This window comes from Mesoplodon mirus (genome assembly GCF_964341445.2).
Source record: "Mesoplodon mirus genome assembly, chromosome: X".
NCBI lineage: Eukaryota > Metazoa > Chordata > Mammalia > Artiodactyla > Ziphiidae > Mesoplodon > Mesoplodon mirus.
This window is the reverse complement of record NC_138981.1, coordinates 15,948,260-15,975,593: the sequence shown is the minus strand read 5'-3', so window position 1 is coordinate 15,975,593 and position 27,334 is coordinate 15,948,260. Positions and strand designations below refer to the sequence as shown.

Here is a 27,334-nt window from a genome sequence, read left to right as displayed (position 1 = left end):
ACATATAGGTGCCCCATACAGATGGTTAGGTGACTTTCTCCTGGGGCCAACAGTAGGGATTTGACATGCCACAAAGACTAAACGCCACCATGTGTGGATCAGCCAGGACTTCCTCTGTTGACCGTGTGTGTCCCACGTACAGTGGGCGAGGGGAGGAGTGTAGGGGAGCGAAGTGGTGGAGGGCTCTTCTGCCTGCTTTTCGTACACACCTGTTTCTATAGTCTAAAAACTCCATAGTTAGGCAGCTGAGCTGGAAGCTTGGGCTGAGTGCTAGGCGCACTGTTTACGCTGTGATGGGAAATCTGATAGACAAACAAGCAGTCTCTTTCGTTAACAGTGACTTCAGAATTCCCAGGCCCCCACCAGCTCCTCAGTCACCAAGCCCCAGAGCAGGCAGGAAGCCCACCTAGAGCAGCTCAGATAAGGACTGCTGATAGCGGCAGCACGGTTCACAACCAGGAACTAACTACTGTCACTTGTGCAGCAGGAGAAACATAAGGAGGTTGGTCACAAAAGCCCTTTCAGACAAGTGTTCCAAGCATTCATCCAGGTGGCTCCCAAGTCCTGGTCTGAAACCAGCAGCTGGTAGATAAGCACCTCCGGAATGCCCACTAATGTTGTTGTGACAGGCTTGCTGTTGGTGTAAATCAGGAGCATCAGCTCATCTAGGTCCTCCTGGGGGACGTGGTGAATGCCTCAATTGCCAGCGCAATGGAGCCCTGTCTTCCTGTACACACGGATACTTTGACTCAAACAATGGGAAGGGGGAGGAACCTTCAGGAGATGGACCCTGGCTCTACTGTTTACTAGCTATGTCACCTTGGGTAACTTGCTTAACCCCTGTATGCTTCAACTTCCTCATCTGTTTTTCTTTGTGTTTTTTTAAGGTTAATATTTATACCTACTTCATAGGGTTTTTGTGAAGATTCAATAATGCACTGAAAGCACTTAGCACAAATGTGTGCTCTATTATAGATGCTCAATAAACACAGCTAATGATTTACATGAGTAGAAATCACAGCCAAGGAAGGGCAAGGATAGAACTAAAGCTTGGCCGTAGTAAATACAGGGACTCAGTAAACACTTGTTGACTGGTTAATTAATCTCTCGTAAAGCTAACGCTGAAATACTGAAAAAACGGTTCTCACTTATTTATATGTGGGTCAGGAGGAAGAGGGCTTTTAATTACCCTTCAAACTGAAGAAGGAAGCCCATGTCTCATGGTATTTGCATCTCGAGGTTGAGTGGACACTAAAGACCATCTAATTCTCTAAAAGAAGGACAAGCCAATGTTTAAAGTGGTTTCAGTGACTCAGCGAGTCCTGAGATGCACCATATGGAAACATATGCTCTGAACTACCCAGAGCAATGAGGTAGAAACTGGGTCTGTTTATAGAGAAATTTCTCAACATTTCCTGCCCAAAGTCAGAGAGGGTCTTTAAAGATAGCTTCTTCAGCAGCAATTAATGAAAGGAAGGATCTGTAGCACTCTTTACCACATTCCACAGATTTGCTGTTTGCTTCTCATTTTCAACTCTACAAAGAGTGTTCATGTATAAGGCCATAGTAGCACATGTCAGTAAGGCAGAATTCATTCACAGGTGAAACAGATTGGGGTGATACAGTCTCCCAATGCTGCTGATTCAGCTTTTCATCCCAAAGGAAAATACCATCCTAAAAAAAGCAATGTGGGCGCACTAACTCCATGCTGAGGACCATTTATTTTTAGTTTATGCAGAATTAACACAGCTCCTAAAACACTGAGGAAAATATAGGCACTCAGACTGCACATACTACACAGAAAAGCCACGTTCCCCAGCACCAATCGGAGAGGCACCCCTTCTGCTCCTCTCTCTGTAATGAAAACCACATGCAACCCTCAAAAGCCAAGACTGAACTGTTTCACACATTTGCTTGGTTGCTTATTGAGGAAACTGTCCCTTTTCCACATGAGGCTGGGGGCTGGCTGGATAGGAAGAAATTCAACCCCACTCTGCTCTCCCGGTCCAGTCCAGACATCATCTTGGGAACCTGACCAGCCAGTTCTGTGGTGATCGATCAACCCTCGCAAAGGAACCACAGTGGGAGGACAACTGCCTACTGACAGTTCTCAGAAATCAACGTCATCTCCTACCTGCGATGGACAAGGTCTCGGAGGAAGCGCGGGTGGTGGAGGTAACAATCCTGACTTAGAAGCTGAAAAGAAAAATACACACTGTTAAGGACCACCGAAAACAACACCCAGCACTCTTCCACTTGTTAACTGGGAAGGGCTATCGCATTTAACAAGTTTAAATTTTTAAAATCTATCTGAGGTTTTTTTTTTTTCTTAAAAAAAAAGAGTACATGGGGCTTCCCTGGTGGCACAGTGGTTGAGAGTCTGCCTGCTGATGCAGGGGACACGGGTTCGTGTCCCAGTCCGGGAAGATCCCACATGCCACGGAGCGGCTGGGCCCGTGAGCTATGGCCGCTGAGCCTGCGCGTCCGGAGCCTGTGCTCTGGAACGGGAGAGGCCACAGCAGTGAGAGGCCCGCGTACCACAAAAAAAAAAAAAAGAGTACATGCTATTTCCAATCCCTTCTTCATTTTCCTCCTATCCAAGATCCAAATACTTATATAGGCTGTTGTGATTAAGACAGTGTAAAACAGTACGGAAATGACACCCTTTGATCAAAAGACTGGAACCCAGCACGGGAAGGACAGTCAATCCCCAATTAATCTGATGTTAATTATTTAGTTTCAAATACTCTAGGCCCTTTGGCTCCTCTCCTATTTCTCCCAAGCTCTCAGCCATTACACTGCTCATTAGCTTGAGTTGGGAGCCAGAAATCCAGAATCCCAACAAGGCAGCACTGCTGCCCTGTAAGTGAGTGGGTCTGATAGCAGTAGGAGAGGCTGAAAATGATGGACTAAAATGATATTTAGGGATTCTTCAAAGATCTCAATTTCCTTTTCGCCCTCTGATCCTTATTATCAGGGATAATTAAATCTGTTTCTAAAATAATCTGGCCCCATCTGAAGCATCTTCTGAAAGAAAGTTTCATTCTAACTTTTAAAAAAAATTTTGTGACAGACAGAGAAAGCTGGAGTTAAGCCAAGAATGTCTGAGTTGTAATTTTACAATGAAAACAAACATCTGCTATCGAATTATAAATAAGGCTCATGATCACACGCAAGAAATAAGTTTATCATCACACACTGGCCAAGTTACACCACATCCCTTACAAACTCCTTAGAAAAGCACACCGTGCTCTATATAACTATATGCAGTTTATCTCCAAATCTGTAATATGTGGGCTAATATTTGGACAACTTTCTATGCCTTAAAAATAAATCATACCCTTTCTCCTGCTGCCAGGATAGGAGCTCAGCTCTGCGTTTCCTAGGCGGATTGGGATTCCACTGGCCGTGTAGATCTTGGGCTGCGGTTCACCGCACACCCACTACACTCCAGGTGCCCAGGCGGGGCTCCTTAAACGATCCACCATGTGGCTGACATGGTCTTGGTGCTCCAGCCTGCTGTGAGGCTTGAGGCTCCAAGGTAGGAGAGCCAAGTTCAGGACACGGGTCCACCAGACCTCCCAGCCCCATGTAATATCAATCAGCAAGAGCTCTCCCAGAGATCTTTGTCTCAACGCTAAGACCCAGCTCCACCCAATGGCCAGCAAGCTCCACTGCTGGATGCCCCATGCCAAACAACTAGCAAGACAGGAACACAACCCCACCCATTAGCAGAGAGGCTGCCTAAAATCGTACTAAGTTCACAGACACCCCAAAACACACCACCAGATGCAGCCCTGCCCAACAGAAAGACAAGATCCAGCCCCACCCACCAGAACACAGGCACTAGTCTCCTCCACCAGGAAGCCTACACAACCCACAGAAGCAACCTCAACCACTGGGGGCAGACACCAAAAACAATAGGAACTACGAACGTGCAGCCTGCGAAAAGGAGACCCCAAACACAGAAAGTTAAGCAAAATGAGAAGACAGAGAAACACACAGCAGATGAAGGAGCAAGGTAAATACCCATCAGACCAAACAAATGAACAGGAAATAGGCAGTCTACCTGACAAAGAATTCAGAGCAATGATAGTAAAGATGACCCAAAATCTTGGAAACAAAATGAAGAAAATACAAGAAACATTTAACAAGGACCTAGAAGAACTAAAGAGCAAACAAACACTGATGAACAACACAATAAATGAAATTAAAAATTCTCTAGAAGGAATCAAAAGCAGAATAATTGAGGCAGAAGAACGGATAAGTGACCTGGAAGATAAAATAGTGGAAAAAACTACCACAGAGCAGAATAAAGAAAAAAGGATGAAAAGAATTGAGGAGAGTCTCAGAGACCTGTGGGGCAACAATAAACGCACCAACGTTCGAATTATAGGGGTCCCAGAATAAGGAGAGAAAAGGAAAGGCACTGAGAAAATATTTGAAGAGATTATACTTGAAAACATCCCTAATATGGGAAAGGAAATGGCCAATCAAATCCAGGAAGCACAGAGAGTCCCATACAGGATAAATCCAAGAGGAAACATGCCAACAAACATATTAATCAAATGATCAAAAATTAAATACATGGGCTCCCCAGGTGGCACAGTGGTTAAGAATCTGCCTGCCAATGCAAGGAACACGGGTTCAAGCCCTAGCCCAGGAAGATCCCACATGCCGCGGAGCAAATAAGCCCGTACACAACTACTGAAGACTGTGTACGTAGAGCCCGTGCTCTGCAAAAAGAGAAGCCACGACAATGACAATCCCATGCACCGAAAAGAAGAGTAGCCCCTGCTCACCACAACTAGAGGAAGCCCAAAAACAGCAACGAGGACCCAACAGAGCCAAAAATAAATAAGCAAATACATTTATTTTTATTAAGTACAAAGAAAAAATATTAAAAACAGCAAGGGAAAAACAACAAATAAAATACAAGGGAATCCCCTTAAGGTTAACAGCTGATTTTTCAGCAGAAACTCTGCAAGCCAGGAGGGAGTGGCAGGACATATTTAAAGTGATGAAAGGGAAAAACCTACAACCAAGATTACTCTACCCAGCAAGGATCTCATTCAGATTCGACAGAGAAATTAAAACCTTTACACACAAGCAACAGCTAACAGAATTCAGCACCACCAAACCAGCTATACAACAAATGCTAAAGGAACTTCTCTAGGCAGGAAACACAAGAGAAGGAAAAGACCTACAATAACAAACCCAAAACAATTAAGAAAATCGTAATAGGAACATACATATCAATAATCACCTTAAATGTAAATGGATTCAATGCTCCAACCAAAAGACAAAGACTGGCTGAATGGATACAAAAACAAGACCTGTATATATGTTGTCTACAAGACACCCACTTCAGACCTAGGGACACATACAGACTGAAAGTGAGGGAATGGAAAAAGATATTCCATGCAAATGGAAAACAAAAGAAACCTGGAGTACCAATACTCATATCAGACAAAATAGACTTTAAAATAAAGACTATTACAAGAGACAAAGAAGGACACTACATAATGATCAAGAGATCAATCCAAGAAGAAGATATAACAACTGTAAATGTTCATGCACCCAACATAGGAGCACCTCAATACACAAAGCAAATGCTAACAGCCATAAACGGGGAAATCGACAGTAACACAATCATAGTAGGGGACTTTAACACCCCACTTTCACCAATGGACAGATCATGCAAAATGAAAAGAAATAAGGAAACACAAGCTTTAAATGACACAATAGACAACATAGATTTAATTGATATTTATAGGACATTCCATCCAAAAACAACAGACTACACTTTCAAGTGCTCATGGAACATTCTCCACGATAGATCACATCTTGGGTCACAAATCAAGCCTTGGTAAATTTAAAAAAATTGAAATCCTATCAAATATCTTTTCAGACCACAATGCTATGAGACTAGATATCAATTACAGGAAAAAAATCTGTAAAAAACACAAACACATGGACGCTAAACAACACACTACTAAATAACCAAGAGATCACTGAAGAAATCAAAGAGGAAATCAAAAAAACCTACAAAAAATGACAGTGATAACATGATGACCCAAAACCTATGGGATGCAACAAAAGCAGTTCTAAAGGGAAGTTTAGAGTAATACAATCCCACCTCAAGAAACAAGAAACATCTCAAATAAACAACCTAACCGTACACCTAAAGCAATTAGAGAAAGAAGAACAAAAAACCCCAAAGTTAGCAGAAGGAAAGAAATCATAAAGATCAGATCAGAAATAAATGAAAAAGAAATGAAGAAAACAGCAAAGATCAATAAAACTAAAAGCTGGTTCTTTGAGAAGATAAACAAAATTGATAAACCATTAGCCAGACTCATCAAGACAAAAAGGGAGAAGACTTAAATCAACAGAGTTAGAAATGAAAAAGGAGAAGTAACAACTGACACTGCAAAAATACAAAGAATCATGAGAGATTACTACAAGCAACAATATGCCAATAAAAAGGACAACGAGGAAGAAATGGACAACTTCTTAGAAAAGCACAATCTTCCGAGACTGAACCAGGAAGAAAGAGGAAATATAAACAGACTAATCACAATCACTGAAGTTGAAACTGTGATTAAAAATCTTCCAGGGGCTTCCCTGGTGGCGCAGTGGTTGAGAGTCCGCCTGCTGATGCAGGGGACACGGGTTCGTGCCCTAGTCTGGGAAGATCCCACATGCCGCGGAGCGGCTTGGCCCGTGAGCCATGGCCGCCGATCCTGCGCGTCCGGAGCCTGTGCTCCGCAACGGGAGAGGCCACAACAGTGAGAGGCCTGCATACCGCAAAAAAAAAAAAAAAAAAAAAAAAAATCTTCCAGCAAACAAAAGCCCAGGACCAGACGGCTTCAAAGGCGAATTCCATCAAACATCTAGAGAAGAGCTCACACCTATCCTTCTCAAACTCTTCCAAAATATAACAGAGGGAGGAAAAATCCCAAACTCATTCTATGAGGTCACCATCACCCTGACACCAAAACCAGACAAAGATGTCACAAAGAAAGAAAACTACAGGCCAAAACCACTGATGAACATAGATGCAAAAATCCTCAACAAAATACTAGCAAACAGAATCCAACAGAACATTAAAAGGATCATACACCATGATCAAGTGGGGTTTATCCCAGGAATGCAAGGATTTTTCAATATACGCAAATCAATCAATAATATACCATATTAACAAATAGAAGGATAAAAATCATATGATCATCTCAGTAGATGCAGAAAAAACTTTTGACAAAATTCAACACCCATTTACGATAAAAATGCTCCAGAAAGTAGGCATAGAGGGAACCTACCTCAACATAATAAAGGCCAGGGCTTCCCTGGTGGCGCAGTGGTTGAGAGTCCACCTGCCGATCCGGGGGACACGGGTTCGTGCCCCGGTCCGGGAAGATCCCACATGCCGCGGAGCAGCTGGGCCCGTGAGCCACAGCCGCTGAGCCTGCGCATCCAGAGCCTGTGCTCCGCAACGGGAAGGGCCACAACAGTGAGAGGCCCACATACCGCAAAAAAATAAAAAATAAAACATAAAGGCCATATATGACAAACCCACAGCCAACAAAATTCTCAATGGTGAGAAGCTGAAACCATTTCCACTAAGATGAGGAACAAGACAAGGTTGCCCACTGTCACCACTATTATTCAACATAGTTTTGGAAGTTTTAGCCACAGCAGTCAGAGAAGAAAAAGAAATAAAAGGAATCCAAATCGGAAAAGAAGAAGTAAAACTGTCACTGTTTGCAGATGGCATGACACTTACACATAAAGAATCCTAAAGATGCTACCAGAAAACTACTAGAGCTAATCAATGGATCTGTTAAAGTCACAGGATACAAAATTAATACACAGAAATCACTTTCATTCCGATACACTAATGATGAAAAATCTGAAAGAGAAATTAAGGAAACACACCCTTTACCAGTGCAACAAAAAGAATAAAATACCTAGGAATAAGCCTACCTAAGGAGACAAAAGATCCGTATGCAGGAAACTATAAGACACTGATGAAAAGACATTAAAGACGATACAAACAGATGGAGAGATACACCATGTTCTCGGATTGGAAGAATCAACATTGTGAAAATGACTACACTACCCAAAGCAATCTACAGATTCAATGCAGTCCCTATCAAATTACCAGTGGCATTTTTCACAGAACTAGAACAAAAAATTTCACAATTTGTATGGAAATACAAAAGACCCCAAATAGCCAAAGCAGTCTTGAGAAAGAAAAACGGAGCTGGAGGAATCAGGCTCCCAGACTTCAGACTATACTACAAAGCTACAGTAATCAGGACAGTAGGGTACTGGCACAAAAACAGAAATATAGATCAATGGAACAGGATAGAAAGCCCAGAGATAAACCCACACACATATGGTCACCTTATCTTTGATAAAGGAGGCAAGAATATACAGTGGAGAAAAGACAGCCTCTTCAATAAGTGGTGCTGGGAAAACTGGACAACTATATGTAGAAGAATGAAATTAGAACACTTCCTAACACCATACACAAAAATAAACTCAAAATGGATTAAAGACCTAAATGTAAGCCCAGACACTATAAAACTCTTAGAGGAAAACATAGGCAGAACACTCCATCACATAAATCACAGCAAGGTCCTTTTTGACCCACCTCCTAGAGAAATGGAAATAAAAACAAAAATAAACAAATGGGGCCTAATGAAACTTAAAAGCTTTTGCACAGCAAAGGAAACCATAAACAAGATGAAAAGACAACCCTCAGAATAGAAGAAAATATATGCAAACGAACCAACTGACAAAGCATTAATCTCCAAAATATACAAGCAGCTCATGCAGCTCAATATCAAAAAAACAAACAACCCAATCCAAAAATGGGCAGAAGACCTAAATAGACATGTCTCTAAAGAAGATATACAGATTACCAACAAACACGTGAAAGAATGCTCAACATCATTAATCATTAGAGAAATGCAAGTCAAAACTACAATGAGATATCACCTCACACCAGTCAGAATGGCCATCATCAAAAAATCTAGAAACAATAAATGCTGGAGAGGACGTGGAGAAAAGGGAACCCTCTTGCACTGTTGGTGAGAATGTAAATTAATACAGCCATTATGGAGAACAGTATGGAACTTCCTTAGAAAACTAAAAATAGAACTACCATACGACCCAGCTATCCCACTACTGGGCATATACCCTGAGAAAACCATAATTCAAAAAGAGTCATGTACCACAATGTTCATTGCAGCTCTATTTACAATAGCCAGGACATGGAAGCTACCTAAGCGTCCATCAACAGACGAATGGATAAAGAAGATGTGGCACATATATACAATGGAATATTACTCAGCCATAAAAAGAAATGAAATTGAGTTATTTGTAGTGAGGTGGATGGACCTAGAGTCTGTCATACAGAGTGAAGTAAGTCAGAAAGAGAAAAACAAATACCATATGCTAACACATATATATGGAATCTAAAAAAACAAAAAGGTTCTGAAGAACCTAGGGGCAGGACAGGAATAAAGATGCAGACATAGGGAATGGACTTGAGGACACAGGGAGGGGGAAGGGTAAGCTGGGACAAAGTGAGAGAGTGGCATGGACATATATACACTACCAAATGTAAAACTTATAGCTAGTGGCAAGCAGCTGCATCACACAGGGAGATCAGCTCAGTGTTCTGTGACCACCTAGAGGGGCGGGATAGGGAGGGTGGGAGGGAGATGCAAGAGGGAGGGATGGGGATATATGTATACATGTAGCTGATTGCTATACAGCAGAAACTAACACAGCATTGTAAAGCAATTATTCTCCAATAAAGATGTTAAGAAAATAATTATTCAGATTAAAAAAAATAAAATAAATCATAGCAATGTGCCAAGAACATAAACATTTTTACATATCACTTTTGATTTGACCCAGCTAGATCAGACAAGCTAGAAGGTGGAGTTCGGGGCTTTCCACAAAGGTAACTCAGTAATTTCATAGAGATTTTCCTCCTGAGCCAGTGCATGGATGTGGTACAACCATGTGGGCCCATCAGTGATTTCTCTCAATCTGTCTTTCATTAACATTTATGAAACACATCAGTGAGTCAAAACTCCAGAGGTGGTGAGACCTTGAACAGCCTTCGGTAACAAAGCATGTAGCAACAGAGAATGACAAAAGCCTCAGGAATTATCCACCTCAGGGCCCCCACTCTATAGGTCCTCATGGATTGGGCCTTTAAATTACGGGTTACTTCAAAAGTAAAATGAAAAAACCAACAAAACACAAAATTTATGCTTGCTTTTAAAGGAGAGGTCTTGCACCAGAATGAAGTGTATGTTAAAACAACCCTTCAGGGGCTTCCCTGGTGGCACAGTGGTTGAGAGTCCGCCTGCCGATGCAGGGGACACGGGTTCGTGCCCCGGTCCGGGAAGATCCCACATGCCGCGGAGCGGCTGGGCCTGTGAGCCATGGCCGCTGAGCCTGTGCGTCTGGAGCCTGTGCTCCGCAACGGGAGAGGCCACAACAGTGAGAGGCCCGCGTACCGCAAAACAAAACAAAACAAAACAAAAACAAAAAAAAAACCTTCATTAACAAAAGAGGACTAAGAAGCAATAAGCCATTTAATTAAATAACTTCTGATTCCAGCCAAGATGGAGTAACAGAGGCCACATTCACCCTCCCCTTTTTAACAGCCAGAAACAAACATATAGATGTTTTTTATATAAAACAAACAGTTCTCAAGACACCAGAAAATCAGGCAACAAAAGACAGTGATCCCTGAGAGACAGAAAACAAACCAGGTGAACTCTGTGACTCACTGTCCCTGCTGACAGCCCTGCAAGTTACTAGAAACAGAACCTGCCTCCAGATTCACGTCTGATTAATTTAATTTTTACTATTATTTTTGAAACAAATGGGCTATTTTTGTAAAAGATGATGTAAGGGTATGTTGTGAATATACGTTGGGATAAAATTACATCATAAATATTAACAGCAGTTTTCTTTCCTCTTTTCAGTACCTTTATCTATTTCTTCCTTACCTGGCTACAACACCTACTATAGAGTCAAATAATGGTGACATGAGCATTCTTGTCTTCTCTTGATCTCAAAGCTAAGGCTTTCACTATTTCACCATTAAGTATGGCATTTGCTGTAGGTTTGTTGTAGATACCCCTTAATGGATTACAAAAATTCCCACTTATTTTGAGACTTTTTTTCATGATAATTCATTGTCAAATTTTAACCAAAGCCACATCTCCATCTGTTGAGGTGATGGTATGATTTTTTTCCTTATGATTTATTAATATGGTAAATTACACTATGAATTTCTTAATATTAAAACACTCTTGCAGACCTAGGATAATCCCAACTTGGTCAGGTTTTTTTCTTTCTGCTAGATTTAGTTGGCTAATACTTTGTTTAGGATTTTTGCAACTATATTCATGAGTTCGACTGACAAGTCAGTTTCCTTTCTCATATGGTCCTCTGATATGCTTGATTCAGCTGGAGAGTGTTCCCCCTGTCTACGCTCTGGAATACGTTGTATGAGATCGAAAATTGTTGTTGTTGTTGAATGTGAGGTAAAACATGACAGCAGAGCCATCCGGGCCTCAGTTTTCTTTGAAACGAGACTTTTAATGATTTCACTTCTTTAACTGTTACAGGATTACTCGGACTTTCTAATTCTTAAGTCAGTTTTGATAAATGATATTTTTCTAGACATTTATTCATTTTCTCTAATAAATTTTCATATTAAATGCCATAAAGGTGTTCAAACCCCCCTTATCATCTTAATCTCTGCATATGTAATTTTCTTTTTCCATTCCTAATACCGTTTTTCATCACTCTAGTTTTCCTTCATCAATCTCACCTGACATTTGTCAAGTTTTAGTACTCTTTTCAGAAAGCCAACTTTTAACTTTTCTGAGCCTCTAAATTATATGCTTGTCTTCTGTTCAATTCGTGTCTGCTCATCTCCTTCCATTTACTTTCTTTGGGCTTATCCTATTGTTCTTTTTCTAGCTTAAATTGGTTGCTTGGCTCATTAACTTCCAGCTTTTCTTCTTTTCTAACGTAAACATTTAGGGTTATAAATTTTCTTCCAAGTATCTCTTTAATATACTCCCATAGGTTTTGATATGTGATACCATTCAGTTTTTAAATTTTCCTGATTTCCATTACAATTTCTTTTATGATAATACCTTGTGTCTGAAGTTCATCCTTTAGAATTTCCTTTATTGAGAGCCTGTTAGTAGCAAGCTTAGTTATTTTAACTAAAAACTCTTTATTTTGCCCTCATTCTTGAAAGGTGATTTCACTGAGTACAGAATTCTAGACTGATAGCTATTTTCTCCCAGCACATTGAAAATAACATTTCACTGTCTTCTGGCTTCCATTATTGCTGTTGAAAAGTCAGATGTCAATAGAATCATTGTTTTTTGGTAGGTGGTCTGTCTTCTCTCTGGTTGCTTTTAATTTCTATTCTTTGTTTTTGGTACCCTGCAGTACCAATCTTACCTTGCATCTGCATGTGTATTTCTTCACCTACTTTTTCTTTCATAAGCTGCTAAGCGTTGTCAGAATTTCTGAACCATGTGGCATCCCGTTAACTTTGGGAAACTGTGATTCCTCAAATAGTCTTTCCACCATTTTCTCTCACCTCTCCTTCTGAAGCTCTTTGTCTAACCACGAGGTATCCTGGATAATTTTCTATTATCTGCTGTCCAATTAACCAGTTCCCTCTTCAACTATACTTAATGTCCTGTTAAGCCAGTCTTTCATTTTATTTCAATTACTAAATTTTTCATTTCTAGGAGTTCTATTTGGTCTTTTTTCAAAATGGCTTTTTCATTTTTATAATTGATTGGCTACTTATTCATTTGCTTCATCTGCTTTTCTTTCAATATACTAAACATATTACCTAACAGTCTGTGTCTGATAATTCCAAAATCTGAGGGGTTTGTATTTCCTACTGTTTTGTTGCTTCTGTGGGCTCTCTCTCATTGTGTTCCACTTCCTAGAGTGCTTGGCAACCTTTAACTCTGAATGCAACCTTTAATTCTAAATGTTACCTACAGGAATACTTCGGGGCCTAAGAGGAAGTGGGTTCTTCTTCTATTACTTCTGCCAGAAACCTAAAGGCACTATCAACCCGGGACCACTTTAAACTAAAATCTTGGTTTGATAATGTGTAGGATTCCTAGTTTCTGCTGTCCTGATATTTTGTTAAATGTCCTATAAATACGACTTTTGAGTAAATATAGTAGTTTGAATGTTTGCAACTAATCTCACTCTTACCTCATCAACAGAACAGTGATGAGAACTGTTAAAATTTTCTTGTTTAAATTGTTTAAATTTGGAATTGGGAAAAAGGATGAGTGACTGATAGCTGAATGAGCAGTAGAGAAGGCAGAGAGTAACCAATTTGGACCAGAGAAGCCCCCAGTTCTCAAGAACTGGTGACACCAAACTCTTCAAGAAGTAGGGGTAAAATGAGGAAAGTAATGAAAAGTAAAGAAAGTTAACTGATAGGGGATCCTATTTCCCACCCTTCAGGAGAAGGGTGTACCTCGGCAAGACCCTTGAAGATCTGGTTCCAGCTACACCTCATGCTGTTTTGGGCTTCAGGATCCCTGCTCCTGTGGTCCCTTCTGCCTCTAATTCACCTGGATAACTCAGAATATAGTAAGTGACCAACAAATATTTATTTGAACTAACATAAGAAAGAACTATACTATTATGCTCCATTCCTACATTTTTAAAAAGCTGATTGAAGGAGTTCAGGAGCAGTTAGATTCTGAGATTTTTCTCACACATTCTGCACAGTTTCAGCCTTTCTCCCACTCCAGAAAAATGCTAGAAATATTTTCTTCTCCAGGGAGGGCACAAGGCCCAGATGAAGGCACAGGGGCCACACTGAAAACAGTAAATGTAGGACTCTGGATGCTGAGACACCTCCAGCCCTCTCCCTATCTGCTCCCAGACTATTTTACCCAGAGACTAGAAGACTGTGCTCCAGGGAATTGGACCAGCCAAGATGGAAGATCTAGATATCAACATCAAGAGATCTCCAAGAAGATGGTCCAGCCAGATCATTCTACCATGAAGCCCACACATGGCAAGCCCCATCCATTTACTCATGAATTCCAATCAGCTTTTTAGCCCCCATTCTTAAATATAAGCAGGTGATGAACTACCACCAGATATCTGCAGAAAATTTTCTAACCTAAGACAGAGCAATAAAAATAGAAAACAATTGGCCTCAAAGAAATAGATTAGATCTATACAAGGAAAAAAATTTTAATGTTATTAATATCATCAGAATGATTATTCGGTTTAATCCAGAAATATTTAGACATTTACTATGTCCCAGGCACTGTTTAAGGTGCTGGGAAAATATCAGTGGGAAAAAAATAAACAGGAAAAAAAGCCTTAGCCTCATGAAGCTTATATTTCATTGGTAAGACAGATAATGGGGTAGGAGTGAGGGATGAAATTTTTAATACAGTCAACAGGGAAAGCCTCAATAAGAGATAAAAAATGTTATTTGCAAAGATGAAATAATAGGATGTTACTGAAAATAGAATATTCAAAAAATTAAAAAGAGAGCTTGGAAATTAAAAACATGACAGCAGAAGAGGAAAAGCTTAATAGAAAGGTTCAAAGTCTAAGGAAATCTCAGAGAGAGTAGGGAAATATCCAAACAAAAGTTCCACAAAAAGAAATAGAGAAAATAGTAATAAATCAATTAACTAGTTCAAGAAAATTTCCCAGAAATGAAGAATATGAGTTTCTAAATTAAAAGAGCTCACAGGAGGACTTCTCAGGTGGCGCAGTTAAGAACCTGTCTGCCAATGCAGGGGACATGGGTTCAAGCCCTGGTCTGGGAAGATCCCACATGCTGCAGAGCACCTAAGCCCGTGCGCCACAACTACTGAGCCTGCGCTCTAGAGCCTGTGAGCCACAACTACTGAGCCCACGAGCCACAACGACTGAAGCCCACATGCCTAGAGCCCTTGCTAGAGAAGCCACTGCAATGAGAAGCCCGCGCACCACAACAAAGAGTAGCCCCCACTCGCCACAACTAGAGAAAGCCCGTGCACAGCAACGAAGACCAAATGCAGCCAAAAATAAATAAATTAATTTTTTTAAAAAAGTCACTGTTTTTGAAAAAATAAAATAAAATAAAAGAGCCCACTGAGTACCCAGGATGGTGGAAGAAAACAGACCCATGGCACGGCACATCAACATGAAATTTCAAAAAACTGGAGTTAGAAGATTCTACTATTTTCCACCAGGGGGTGGGAGAGGAGGGAAGCCTACATACAAAGGATCAGATGTCCAAATGGTTTTAGATTTCTTATTATACCACTGGAAGCTAGAATTCATTGGAGCAATACCATCAAAATTCTGAAGAAATCTGATTTCCAACCTATGATTATATACCCGAACTAGCAGCCTGCATGATGGTTCAATTAAAGATATTTTTAGACATTCAAGGTCTCAAATTGAGCACCATGTACCCTTTCCAAGAAAGCTACTCAAGGATGTGCTCTACCAAGACAAGAGTAAACCAAGAAAGAGTAAGACATGAGGTACAGGATAAAGGAGATCCAACATGGGAGAAATAGGAAGGGGATCCTTGGATGACAGTATAGGAGAAGCCATGATGAAAACTACATACCAGGAATAGAAAACAATCATTTTAGATTTCCTCAAAAAGATGAAACTAATACCTGATGTTTCAGAATTTCATAAGAGTAACCTTAGAAAACTGAGGGAGTCTACAGTTGATTCAGGGGCAAGTACACTAAAAAGAAACAAGATGATTATTCACTCCAAAGCAAACAAAAATCTGTGCAGTAGGAAAAGTGAAAAATTTTCTATATGACTACATAGCCATAGTAATAATATAAACACTTAATATTAATCTAACCAAAATGATAATAATACTATATTGGTGGGGTGGAAGAGGGGAAAGGTGACAGGGGAGGGAAGACAGTAAATGATGACTAAAATTGTAAAGTCAACAAGAGGTTATACAAATATCTTATTTTGAAATATGAAGGAAATACCAAAATAAGCAACATTAAAAACTCTGTAGCAGAGTGCATTCTCCCAAGTCTTGAGGTAAATCAATGGCCTCGGAGGAACTTCCCAGACTTCAGTTCGTCCCGTCAGTTCACCATGGAGCCCTGGCCGTCAATGCCATGGTATCAGGATATCAGCTGCGATTACTCACTTTTGCAGCTTCTTCCCTCTCTTTCCAGAAGTCATGTCCACTGACCCTCAATCAAGAGAAGGGAAAACTAACAGTTCCCACTCATTCCACTTCACTTCACTTCAGATTTGGAGCATCAGTAAGAAATCTCAAGACTAAAAGATCCCACATGCTGCAACGAAGATCCCACACAGGGCAACAAAGGTCCCCCATGCTGCAACTAAGACATGGCACAGCTAAATAAATAAATAAATATTTAAAAAGAAAGAAATCTTAAGATCTGCCTACTCATACACACGGCTCCTGGAAGGAGGTAGGCTGAGCCGAGAGTGCACCCCCAAGCCTCAGTTTTTCCCTTAGCTGCTACTCTTTCCCCCCAAAATGGCATTAGCTCATGCATCTCTCTTTGTTTGGTTGTTGCTGAGCAATTTCTTCCACGTGTTTATGATTCTGTGTTCATTTCCTTTAATGGAAATGGAATTATGTCTAATTCATCTTTTGGTCTCCCGTGGCACCTAAGCACACTACCTTGTGTTTAGTAAGCACACAGTGGGTGAATAACTGGAATTTAATTTAGTGAAAAATCTTTCTTATAATATTTTCAGTCCATTCATGACCTTAAATTAGATTCAAATATTTTATCCAGCATGCTTTAATCAATTTTTTAAAAAAGTACACCCTCATGCAAAGTGAAATTGGAAATGTACTTCAGCTGAATAATCTCGTGTACACATGCAAAAGATGACAATGTACCTGTTAATAGTACCACCTGCTTTCCCATAAAGGAAGAGAAGGAGAGAAAAGAGGGGAGGAGAACACATTTTCTGCATACATTAAAAGCAACCATACCTGTGAAGCAATTACAGGTTTATTCCTAAAGTCTTAACAGTTAATAAGATGGGACACCAGATATCAGTAAGCCTTTGTCAAATAAGTGTCTATCAACAGATAAACGGATAAAGAAGATGTGGTATGTATATGTACAAAATGGAATAGTACTTAGCCATAAAAAAGAACAAAATGTTGCCATTTGCAGCACCATGGATGAACCTGGAGGGTACTATGCTCAGTTAAGTCAGAGAAAGGCCAGCACTGCATGTTTTCACTTGTATGTGGAACCTAAAAAATGAAATAAGTGAATGAATATAACAAAACAGAAACAGAATCATAGATACAGAGAACAAATTAGTGGTTACCAGTGGGGAGAGGGCTGAAGGGAAGGGCATGATAGGGGAAGGGGATTAAGAGATATAGACTACTAGGTATAAAATAAATTAGATACAAGGATGTAATATACAGCACAGGGAATACAACCAATATTTTATAATAACTTTAAGTGGAGTATAATCTACAAAAATATCGAATCACTATGTTGTACACCTGAAAGTAATACAACATTGTAAATCAACTATACCTGATTTTAAAATTTTTTATAAGTGTAATCAGGGAAAAGGTAATAAATATCCATATCTTGAAAAATAGATTAAAAACTTCATGAAAGAAACTACCATTTAATCCTAAATTCAAAAAACACAGTAATAATTTCCAGTGTTTATTAAATTTATTGAAAGATATGCATCTTCTGACACTGATCTGCTGAATCTCAGCTTCTTAGTATCTTTATCCAAAACACTAACCTCTAAAATTTTTTATCCCCTTACTTCATTATGCTTAGAAATTTCCCAACAAAATATTATTCATTTATATTACTGCCTATTTACTAATTTCCTTCAGATTTTTACAAAGCCCCAAATCAATGACTAAATGAAAACATGTTCCAGTTTACTGAGTGGAAATAAAGCAGCAGATGTAGCAACCGAAAGCTTCAAGGAACAGAAAGCCGAATCTTTGGGGGAATAAAACTTGGAATAACTTCAGCTGTGGAAAAGGGCTCCCATTCCCCCAAACTAGGAATATTTTATGAAAAAAATAAAAGCATTCAAATGCCAAAGGAAAAAAAAAACCCTTAAAGGATGGAAAATGTTGAAAGAAGTCTGCCTGTGGGAACTACACTTTTAAGTATCAATCAAGTAGTGAGTTGGCCATATGCAAAGCTTCAAGGATTTCATCAGTAAGGATCATTCTTCTTCTTGGCAAGTTTATAAAAATGGCTATTTCTTTGTAAAAGAAATTGTTCTTTCTTTCTCTCCTTTCTAATCACAAAAGCATGTGTGAGCCTATGCCTGCCCCCTGATCACCCAGTTACACATAGTGATGGGTTCACTATGTCATATACACCTATATATATATATATGATGAAGTGTGTGCCAGGAGTACCTTTCCAACAATACCTGCCTTGATCCCCTGATAATGACCAACTTACCCTAAAAAAATAAAAGATCATTAAATTCTCTGTTAAGCAGAATAATTTTTTCACCAGTTAAAAGAGATGTACTTACATATGCCTTGGAACTGTTCAAGAAGGAAAATACTGATGACTGCGTTTGGAAAAGTAATGAAATCAAATTCCATTCTTTCACTTTACAGATGAGAAAATTAAAGCCTGGGGCAGTAAAATGACATCATCAAGGTCACAAGGCTACTGTGATGCAGCAATGAGTATCACATTTTGAACCTACAGGACAAGTAGTGGTAAACAGCAGAAGAGGGCACTGAGATGGGAAATAAGCAGCTGCAAAGGGGTTATACCCATTATTCTCTTATACCCAGAGAATAAGTATGTCAGAAGGCTATAAAGCAAGAATACTGAAACTAAAGGATGCTTCTGCATATGCGACACACCACAAACTCATTTAAGTAAGATGCTAAACACTACCTAAAAATGTGCCACTGCAGCAAATATTTAGCCTTCTGATTCATATGAATGCCTCTTCACAAGCCTACATGTAACTGCCCTGCTTTATAAAATATTCAGTGTACTAATGGCATACAGACATACAGATCAATGAAACAGAATGGAGGGTTGCGAAATAAACCCTTATATTTACAATCAAGTGATTTTCGACCAAGATGCCAAGGCAATTCAATAGGGAAAGGAGAGTATTTTTTCAACAAATAGCACTGGGACAAGTGGATAACCACATATAAACAGAGGAACTTAGACCCTTACCTCACACTATACACAAAAATTAAATCAAAATGGATTAGAGATGTGAATGTAAGAGCTAAAATTATAACACCTTTAGAAGCAAACAGGAAAAGATCTTCAAGACCTTGTGTTGAGCAAAGATTTCTTAGCTGTGACAGCAAAAGCACGATCCAATCAGGAAAGAATTCATAACTTGCATTTCATCAAAATTCAAAACTTTTCTGCTTCAAAAGACACGGTTAAGAAAATGAAAAGACAAGGCACAGACTGGGGGAAAATGTTTGCAAGTCACATGTCTGATAAAAGACTTGTATCCAGAATATACAAAGAATTCCAGAATATACAACTCAACAATAAGAAGACAAACACCCAATTTAAAAGTGAGCAAATGATTTGAGTAGATATTTCACCAAAGAAGATACAGGAATCACTAATAAGCACCTGAAAAGATACTCAATATCATTAGTCATCAAGGAAATGCAAATAAAAACCACAATGAAATATTATGTCATACTTACTAGGATAGCTATAACAAAAAAGATAATAAGTGTTGGTGAATATGTTAAGAAATAGTAAGCACTGCTGGTGGGAATGTAAAATGGTACATGAACTTTAGAAACTAGTTTGGCAGTTTCTTTAAAAGTTAAATTTAGGGACTTCCTTGGCGGTCCAGTGGTTAAGACTCTGCGCTTCCAATGCAGGGGGAGTGGGTTCGATCCCTGGTTGGGGAACTAAGATCCCACATGCTACTCGGAGAGGCCAAAAAAAAAAAAGTTAAATATAAATGTACCATACACCCAGCAATTCCACTCCTAGGTATCTTGCCAAAAGAAATGACAACATGTTCACACAAAGATTTTCATGCATTTAAGTCCTGACATCATTACTCATAATAGGCAAAAAGGAAAATCAACTCAGATGTCCACTGAACTGAAGAATGGATAGACAAAATAGTGTAGCCATACAATGAAATACTATTCAGCAATAAAAAGAAATGAAATACTGATACATGCTACAACATGGATGAACCTCAAAAACATTATACAAAGTAAAGGAAGCCAGACACAAAAAATCCCATATTGTATGATTCTATTTATTATGAAATGTCCAGAAAAGGCAAATCTACAGAAACAGAAAGTAGTTTAGTAGTTGTCTGCGGCTGGGCATTGAGATTAACTCTAAGGCATGAAGGGATGTTACTGCGGTGCTAAAAATGTTCTAAAACTGGAATATGGTGACTAGCAAAATTTCATATATTTACTAGAGATCATTGAGTTGTTCACTTAAAATGGATGAACTTTATGGTCTGCAAATCATACCTCAATAGTTGTTTTCTTTAAATTGAAGTTGGTTTACAATGTTGTGTTAGTTTCCAGTGTACAGCAAAGTGATTCACTTTTTTTTATAAAGATACAGATATATATTGTTTTTCAGATTCTTTCCCATTATAGGTTATTACAAGATATTGAATATAGTTCCCTGTGCTATGCAGTAGGATCTTGTTGTTTATTCAATATGTTTTTTTAAAGCTACACATGGAGAAAAAGTATAATTAATCATATGTGAATACAGGTGAAACAAGATGGGTGAAACAGTGATAATTATTGAAGCTACGGGTTCAACATTCTATTCCTTTTCTCTCTCACACACACACGCATAAGGTTTTTGATAATAACTTAATTTTTTAATCATTAAAAGAACAGATATATTCCTAACATCTCCAAGTACTTATGAAGGCAAAACTTCCTTTCCTGTCTCCCTGAAGTACCTCAGGGAAATCTGTCCAACACTGTACATCACGTAGAAGGAAACACAGGAAAATGATATTAGTTTCTTGCATATAGAGGGCAACAAATTTATTCTTTAATATATTATTTAACTTTAGGTATTAATTAGTGTTATTACCCATAGAAAAATAGTAAGGCATGCCCCCCAAATTAAATCAATATAGATTGCTTTCTCTGATACCAAATCTGCTGCAACAAAGATCTGAACAAAGATTTCCCATCTTCAAAGGATTCTGCTGGAGAACAAAACAATTACATTCTCTGGATCTCAGTCTCCTAGCCTGTAATATGTGAGAGTTGGCCAAGATGACAAGAGAACTCAAGTTCTCTTTTAGCACTGACTTTCTATGATTCTAGAATTTATTTGCCAGTGTTTACCAATAACTCCTTGTTCCTGCACCATGGGATATGTGACAAGGGTTAGTTAGCTCTCAAATGGAGATACAGACAGAGTTAAATGACAAAAACACATAAGATTTAACTTCAGTGAAAGACAAATTTCATTTCTCATATTACACTTACATAAATATATTTCTCCTAATCATTTTACTAGTAAACTCCTTAAATCACCAGCCTTGTGTGTGTGCACACACGAGCATGTGCACGCACGCACAGGTGTGTGTGTTGGAAGGAAGGAAGGTAGGCGAGAAGGAAGGCAGGCAGACAGGCAACCTGGAGACAGAGTCTATTGGAATTGTCTCTTTTCCATGATGAATTTTTAAAATATGACATATAGTCAAACCAACTTTTAGTCTTAAACATTTCAAAATGAATTTGTGATAACTACTTCACACCAAAGTTTCTTAATCACTCCACAACCTTTTGCAATCCGAATTAACCCTACCATGCCAATGGCCTGCTCTGACTTCCTACAAACTCCTTCGCCCCTAGTCTCCATTCTCCTTGGCCAGTCAGCAGACTTTTAGACTTCCAGTCTCCACTTATTCCTGAAATACACTCCTCCCTGGGTATGCCAGGTCATGGTACTATGTCCCTTACTGAATTCATGTACTCTAATGGCTTCAGGTCCAGTTGTCAAAACAAAGGAATCTAGTGTTTACACAGAAGGTCCTGAAGGGTTTTGAGGAGGGAGGTGACACATCATAGTTGTGCTCAAAACAATTAATACTGTTGCTCTATGAAGTAAAGAATGAAGCAAGCAAACCAGACTGGAGACTACTTAAGTAGCCTCCCAGGCAAGTGGTAATAAAAACGGAACCAAGGCAGATACCAAAGAAAAATGAACAGAATTTGACTCCAAAAATCATATCCACCCTTCAGAGGTTAGCTTAACAGTCTGCACACCCCTCCCCAACACATCCACAGATCATCCTAGAGAGCCAACTGTGCAGATGTGTCCAAACCCCACATTCAGCGACCCATCAGTAAGAGTGAAATTGGCCATGGCAGGAATGTTTACTCCATAAAAACTGATAATGGCCAGTTGTTAAACATTTACTAACACGCCGCTAGATGCAGGCAATGGTGATCAATACCTGATAAAACCATTATTTGAAAGGCTGCTGGGGATCTTTATCATAATGGATGAATCAGGCTAATACTACGTGAACCCACCGATCAATCAAACATGACAAAAACAGAGGCATTAGACATTGAGAACCTCCTAACGTGATGCAGTACAAAGTACACAGTTATCACTTGGACGTCTTCTTGCCAAAAGTAGAATCCGATTCTAATGAAGTCTAGATCTATCTACTCGTTTACAGGAAATACAGGGATGGAAGAACAGAGAACAAGTCAAATACAGAACGTGGAAACATCTACGGGGTGGATGATTTTCTTATGAATGAATGAATAGCAAGGGAGGGGTTTAAAAAGGACCCTATCAATAAAAAGAGACTTAACAGATGGCAAAACAAGTACAATATGCATGTTGCCCTTGTTTGGATCCTGACTGGAACAAGCCACTATAAAAAAAGACATATTTGAGACAATTCAGGGAATCTGAATGCTGGCTAGATATTAGATGATACTGAGGGATTCTTGCTAATTTTGTTACATATGATAAAGGCTTAGTCATTTTTTTAAAAGGCCTTATCTGTTAGAGATACATATGAAGTATTTATGTATAAAACTATACACTATCTGGGATTTGCTTCAAAATAATCTGGGGATAGGGGTTCTCTACTTTTACACACATTTGAAATTTTCCACAATACGGTTCTTAACAGAGTAGCCAGTGTGTAGAACACATATAAAAAGAATGACAAAATTACCAGTACTGATATGGATATATCTCCAAGAAATAATATAGTATGAAAAAGCATTGGGGGAAAACATGCACAGCGTGACGCCAATTATTTTAAATACAAAAAACAAAAATGATGTCATAGGTACACATATACATTAATAAGTGTACTAGAAAATGTCAGAGAAATACATTCCCAGGGGAGGACACTGGGCTTGGTGGGGATGAGGTTAAGGGACCCATCTGTAATGTATGAATTTTATACACGAGAAAGTATTTTTCTATTACTCAAACGAGTTTTACAAACATTTTAAAAATAAAGGTTATACTAATATTTCCCACCCCATCCTCCAGAGATTCCAGTCCTGTTCCTCCCCACACGCCCTAGTTAAAGCACTCAGCCAGCAGGGAGGGCTGTAAAACTGGACGGTGGATCTAAAAGAGAAAGCACCCTGCCCAACGGCAGGACCAGCTGTACCCTCACCTCAGTAGGCCTCTGTAAACCTCCAGCTTTTTGTCTTTTACAGATACAAAGCATACACTGTGCTACTATAGAAACTCTCACATAACTTACTGGAAAAGAAGAAACTTCTAAAAATAGAGAAAGGAACAGGAAAAGGCAAAAAGAAGCCAAAGACAGACAGTACACTGCAACCACAGCTGAGACTGGCCTGAGTCTGGATGAACACACTGAACACTGGCACAGACAAACCTGAAGCACCTGGACTGCATTTTTACCTCCAAAAATGTTCACCGAGCCCAAGAGCCCAGTCACATCTACTTCTCTATGTTTCAATGAACTTCCAGACTTCAAATCTCATGACAAAGTGACACTATATACCTTTTATAAAAGCCAACACCTTTTATCTATCAACCACTGAGAAGCCCAAGGGGAAAACTTAATGAATTCTGAGTGTGTTACTTCTCACGATAGACCCCTCCACAAACAAGACCAGGCCTGAAAGCAAGGATTTAGGTCTAGAAAATTGGAAGGCATTCCCTGGCCGTTCACAGACAAGTGACTGCAGTAGCAGCCAACTGCCCAGGTCTGGAGAAGAATCCCAGTCCTCAGCTGACTGGTGAAGCAGGGTGAGGGCTGCAACCAAGAGGAATAATAGCATTCTGCCTTCTACCCTCTCTTAAGAACTCAATCTGCAGCAGAGGCACCTGAACAGAGATAGACGTGCCTAGTAAATATCTGGCCAAATAGGCAAGTTGGGAGAGGCAAGTAGGGTAGAGAGAAGAGAAATACTGGCCCCTTCTTGAGGCAGCAGAGCATAGGCTCCAGCACTGGACTGCATGAGTTCAAGCGTTAGCTCCACCATCAACTAGCTCCATGACCTGGGCCAAATTAACCTCTGTACCTCAGTTTCTGCATCTCTAAAATAAGGACAAAACAGCATCTACCTCATTAGGATTGTTGTAAGGATAAGAAATAATGCATATAAAGTACTTTAAACGTGTCCTTTGTACAAAGTAAGTCTCGAATTCATATCAGCCGTTATCACTATGATACCTAGTACTTGGTGTTAATGGAGTAAAGAGCCCAGAAACAACACTTGCAAATCGGGAAACTTCGCTTAGGACAGAGTGGACATTGCATACTGATGGGTAAAGAATATACTATTCAATAAATGGGACTAGATCAATTGGTTTCACAAATGAGAGAACAAGTAAAACTGGTTGCAAGCATTCAGTAATGATTCTTTCCATGTTTCCCAAACACGAAAAGGGATTTCCTCCCTGACTTGTGGAAAGATGCAGGATTAGATAAACAGTTAGAAGTCCAATAATGAGTATGTTCCCTACCTCATTATCTAAGTTAAGGATAAGATGTGTCCAGACAACAAATAGACAGGTTCAACAAAGTCACAGGATATAAGATCAATATACAAAAAACAATTATATTTCTATACACTAGCAATGAAGATTGCAAAAATGAAATTAAGAAAACAATTTCCTTTAGAATAAAATCAAAATAAATAAAATATAGTCGTTCCTCAGTATCCCTGGGGGATTGGGTCCAGGACCCCCTGTGGATACAAAAATCCAAGGATGCGCAAGTCCCTGATATAAAATGATGTAATACTTGCATATAACCTATGCACATCCTCCCATATACTTTAAATCAGCTCTAGATTACGTATACTACCTAATACAAACAGTTGCTGGTGCACAACAAAGACAAACTTTGTTGTTTGGAATTTTCTGGAATTTTTTTCCCTAATATTTTCAATCCACAATTGGTTGAATCGGTGGATGCAGAAACTGAGGATACAGAGTCGGGGTGACTGTAAGAATTTGAAGAAGTGCACATTTGTATGCCGAAAATTACAAAACATTCTTGAAATACTTAAACAAATGAAAATACATTCTTCCATTAAGACTGGAAGACTTAATATTGTTAAAATCAAAAACACCATGTGTACACCATAAATATATATGATTTTTATTTGTCAATTAACCTCAATTGGGCTTCCCTGGTGGCGCAGTGGTTTAGAGTCCGCCTGCTGATGCAGGGGACACGGGTTCGTGCCCCGGTCCGGGAAGATCCCACATGCCGCGGAGCGGCTGGGCCCGTGAGCCATGGCCGCTGAGCCTGCGCGTCCAGAGCCTGTGCTCCGCGATGGGAGAGGCCACAGCAGTGAGAGGCCCGCGTACCGCAAAAAGAAAAAAAAAAAAAAAAAAAGAAAAGGGGAGTAAATTTTTGTGACCTTGAGTTAGGCAATGGTATCTTCTTTTTTTGTTTAATTTATTTATTTTATTTATTATTTTTGGTTGCATTGGGCCTTTGTTGCTGTGCGTGGGCTTTCTCTAGTTGCGGCGGGCGGGGGCTACTCTTCGTTGTAGTGCACAGGCTTCTCATTGCCGTGGAGCACAGGCTCTAGGTGTGCGGGTTTCAGTAGCTGTGGCACACGGGTTCAGTTGTTGTGGCTCGCAGGCTCTAGAGCACAGGCTCAGTAGTCGTGGCACACGGGCCCAGGTGCTCCGCGGCATGTGGGATCCTTCCACGTCAGGGCTCGAACCCATGTCCACTGCATTGGCAGGCGGGTTCTTAACCACTGCACCACCAGGGAAGCCTTAGGCAATGGTTTCTTAGATATGACACCAAAAGCACAAATGACAAAAGAAAAAATAGATAAAGTGGATGTCATCAAAATTAAGAACTCTTGCACTAAAAAGGACACCATCAAAAAGCTTGAAAGAACAACCCACAAAATGAGAGAAAATATTTGTAAATCATCTATCTGAAAAGGGACTTGTATCCAGAATATATAAGGAACCCTCACAACTCAACAAAAAAAGACAAATAACCCAATTTAAAAATGGGCAAAGATTCTAAATAGACATTTCTCCAAAGATGACATAAATGTAGCCAATAAGCACAGGAAAAGATGTTCAATATCATTAGTCATTAGAAATTGCAAATGAAAACCATGATAAGATATCACTTCAGACCTACTAGGATGGCTAAAATAAAAAGGACAGACGATAACAAAGGTTTCAAGGATATGAAGAAATTGCAATCCTCATACATAGCTACTGAGATGGCAAACTGGTACAGCTGCTTTGGAAAACAGTTCAGTAGTTCCTCAAAATGTTCAACAAAGAGTTAACATATAACCCAGAAATTCCACTCCCGTATATGCCCAAGAAAAAGGAAAACATATGCTTTTTTACACAAAAACTTGTACATGAAAGTTCACAGCCATATTATTCATAATAGTCAAAAGGTAGAAACAACCGAAATGTCCATCAACTGATAAATGGATGAATAAAATGTGCCACATCCATAAAATGTAATGTTATTTATTCATCCATAAAAGGAATGAAGTGCTGGTTCATTCTACAACATGGATAAACCTTGCAAACATGATGCTAAGTGAAAGAAGCCCATCACAAAAGACTATATATATATGTATATGTATATATATATATATATATATATATATATACATATACATATATATATATTTGTCCAGAACAGACAAATTTATAGACACAGAAAGTAGGTTAGTGATTGCCCATGGCTCTGGGGAGAGGAGCGTGGTGTGGAGAATGACTGC

The 27,334-nt window shown here is 39.4% G+C and overlaps 1 protein-coding gene across 5 annotated transcripts in view; it reads right to left on the bottom strand.

Moving 5' to 3' along the window:
* REPS2 (RALBP1 associated Eps domain containing 2) overlaps window positions 1–27,334 on the bottom strand; it is a 238,102-nt gene that overhangs the window by 67,167 nt on the left and 143,601 nt on the right. For all 5 annotated transcript variants that reach the window (XM_082609610.1, XM_082609612.1, XM_082609611.1 and 2 more), the window contains exon 14: window positions 2,135–2,196. In XM_082609610.1, the coding sequence (XP_082465736.1) occupies window positions 2,135–2,196 (62 nt within the window). The remainder of the gene's footprint in view (window positions 1–2,134; window positions 2,197–27,334) is intronic.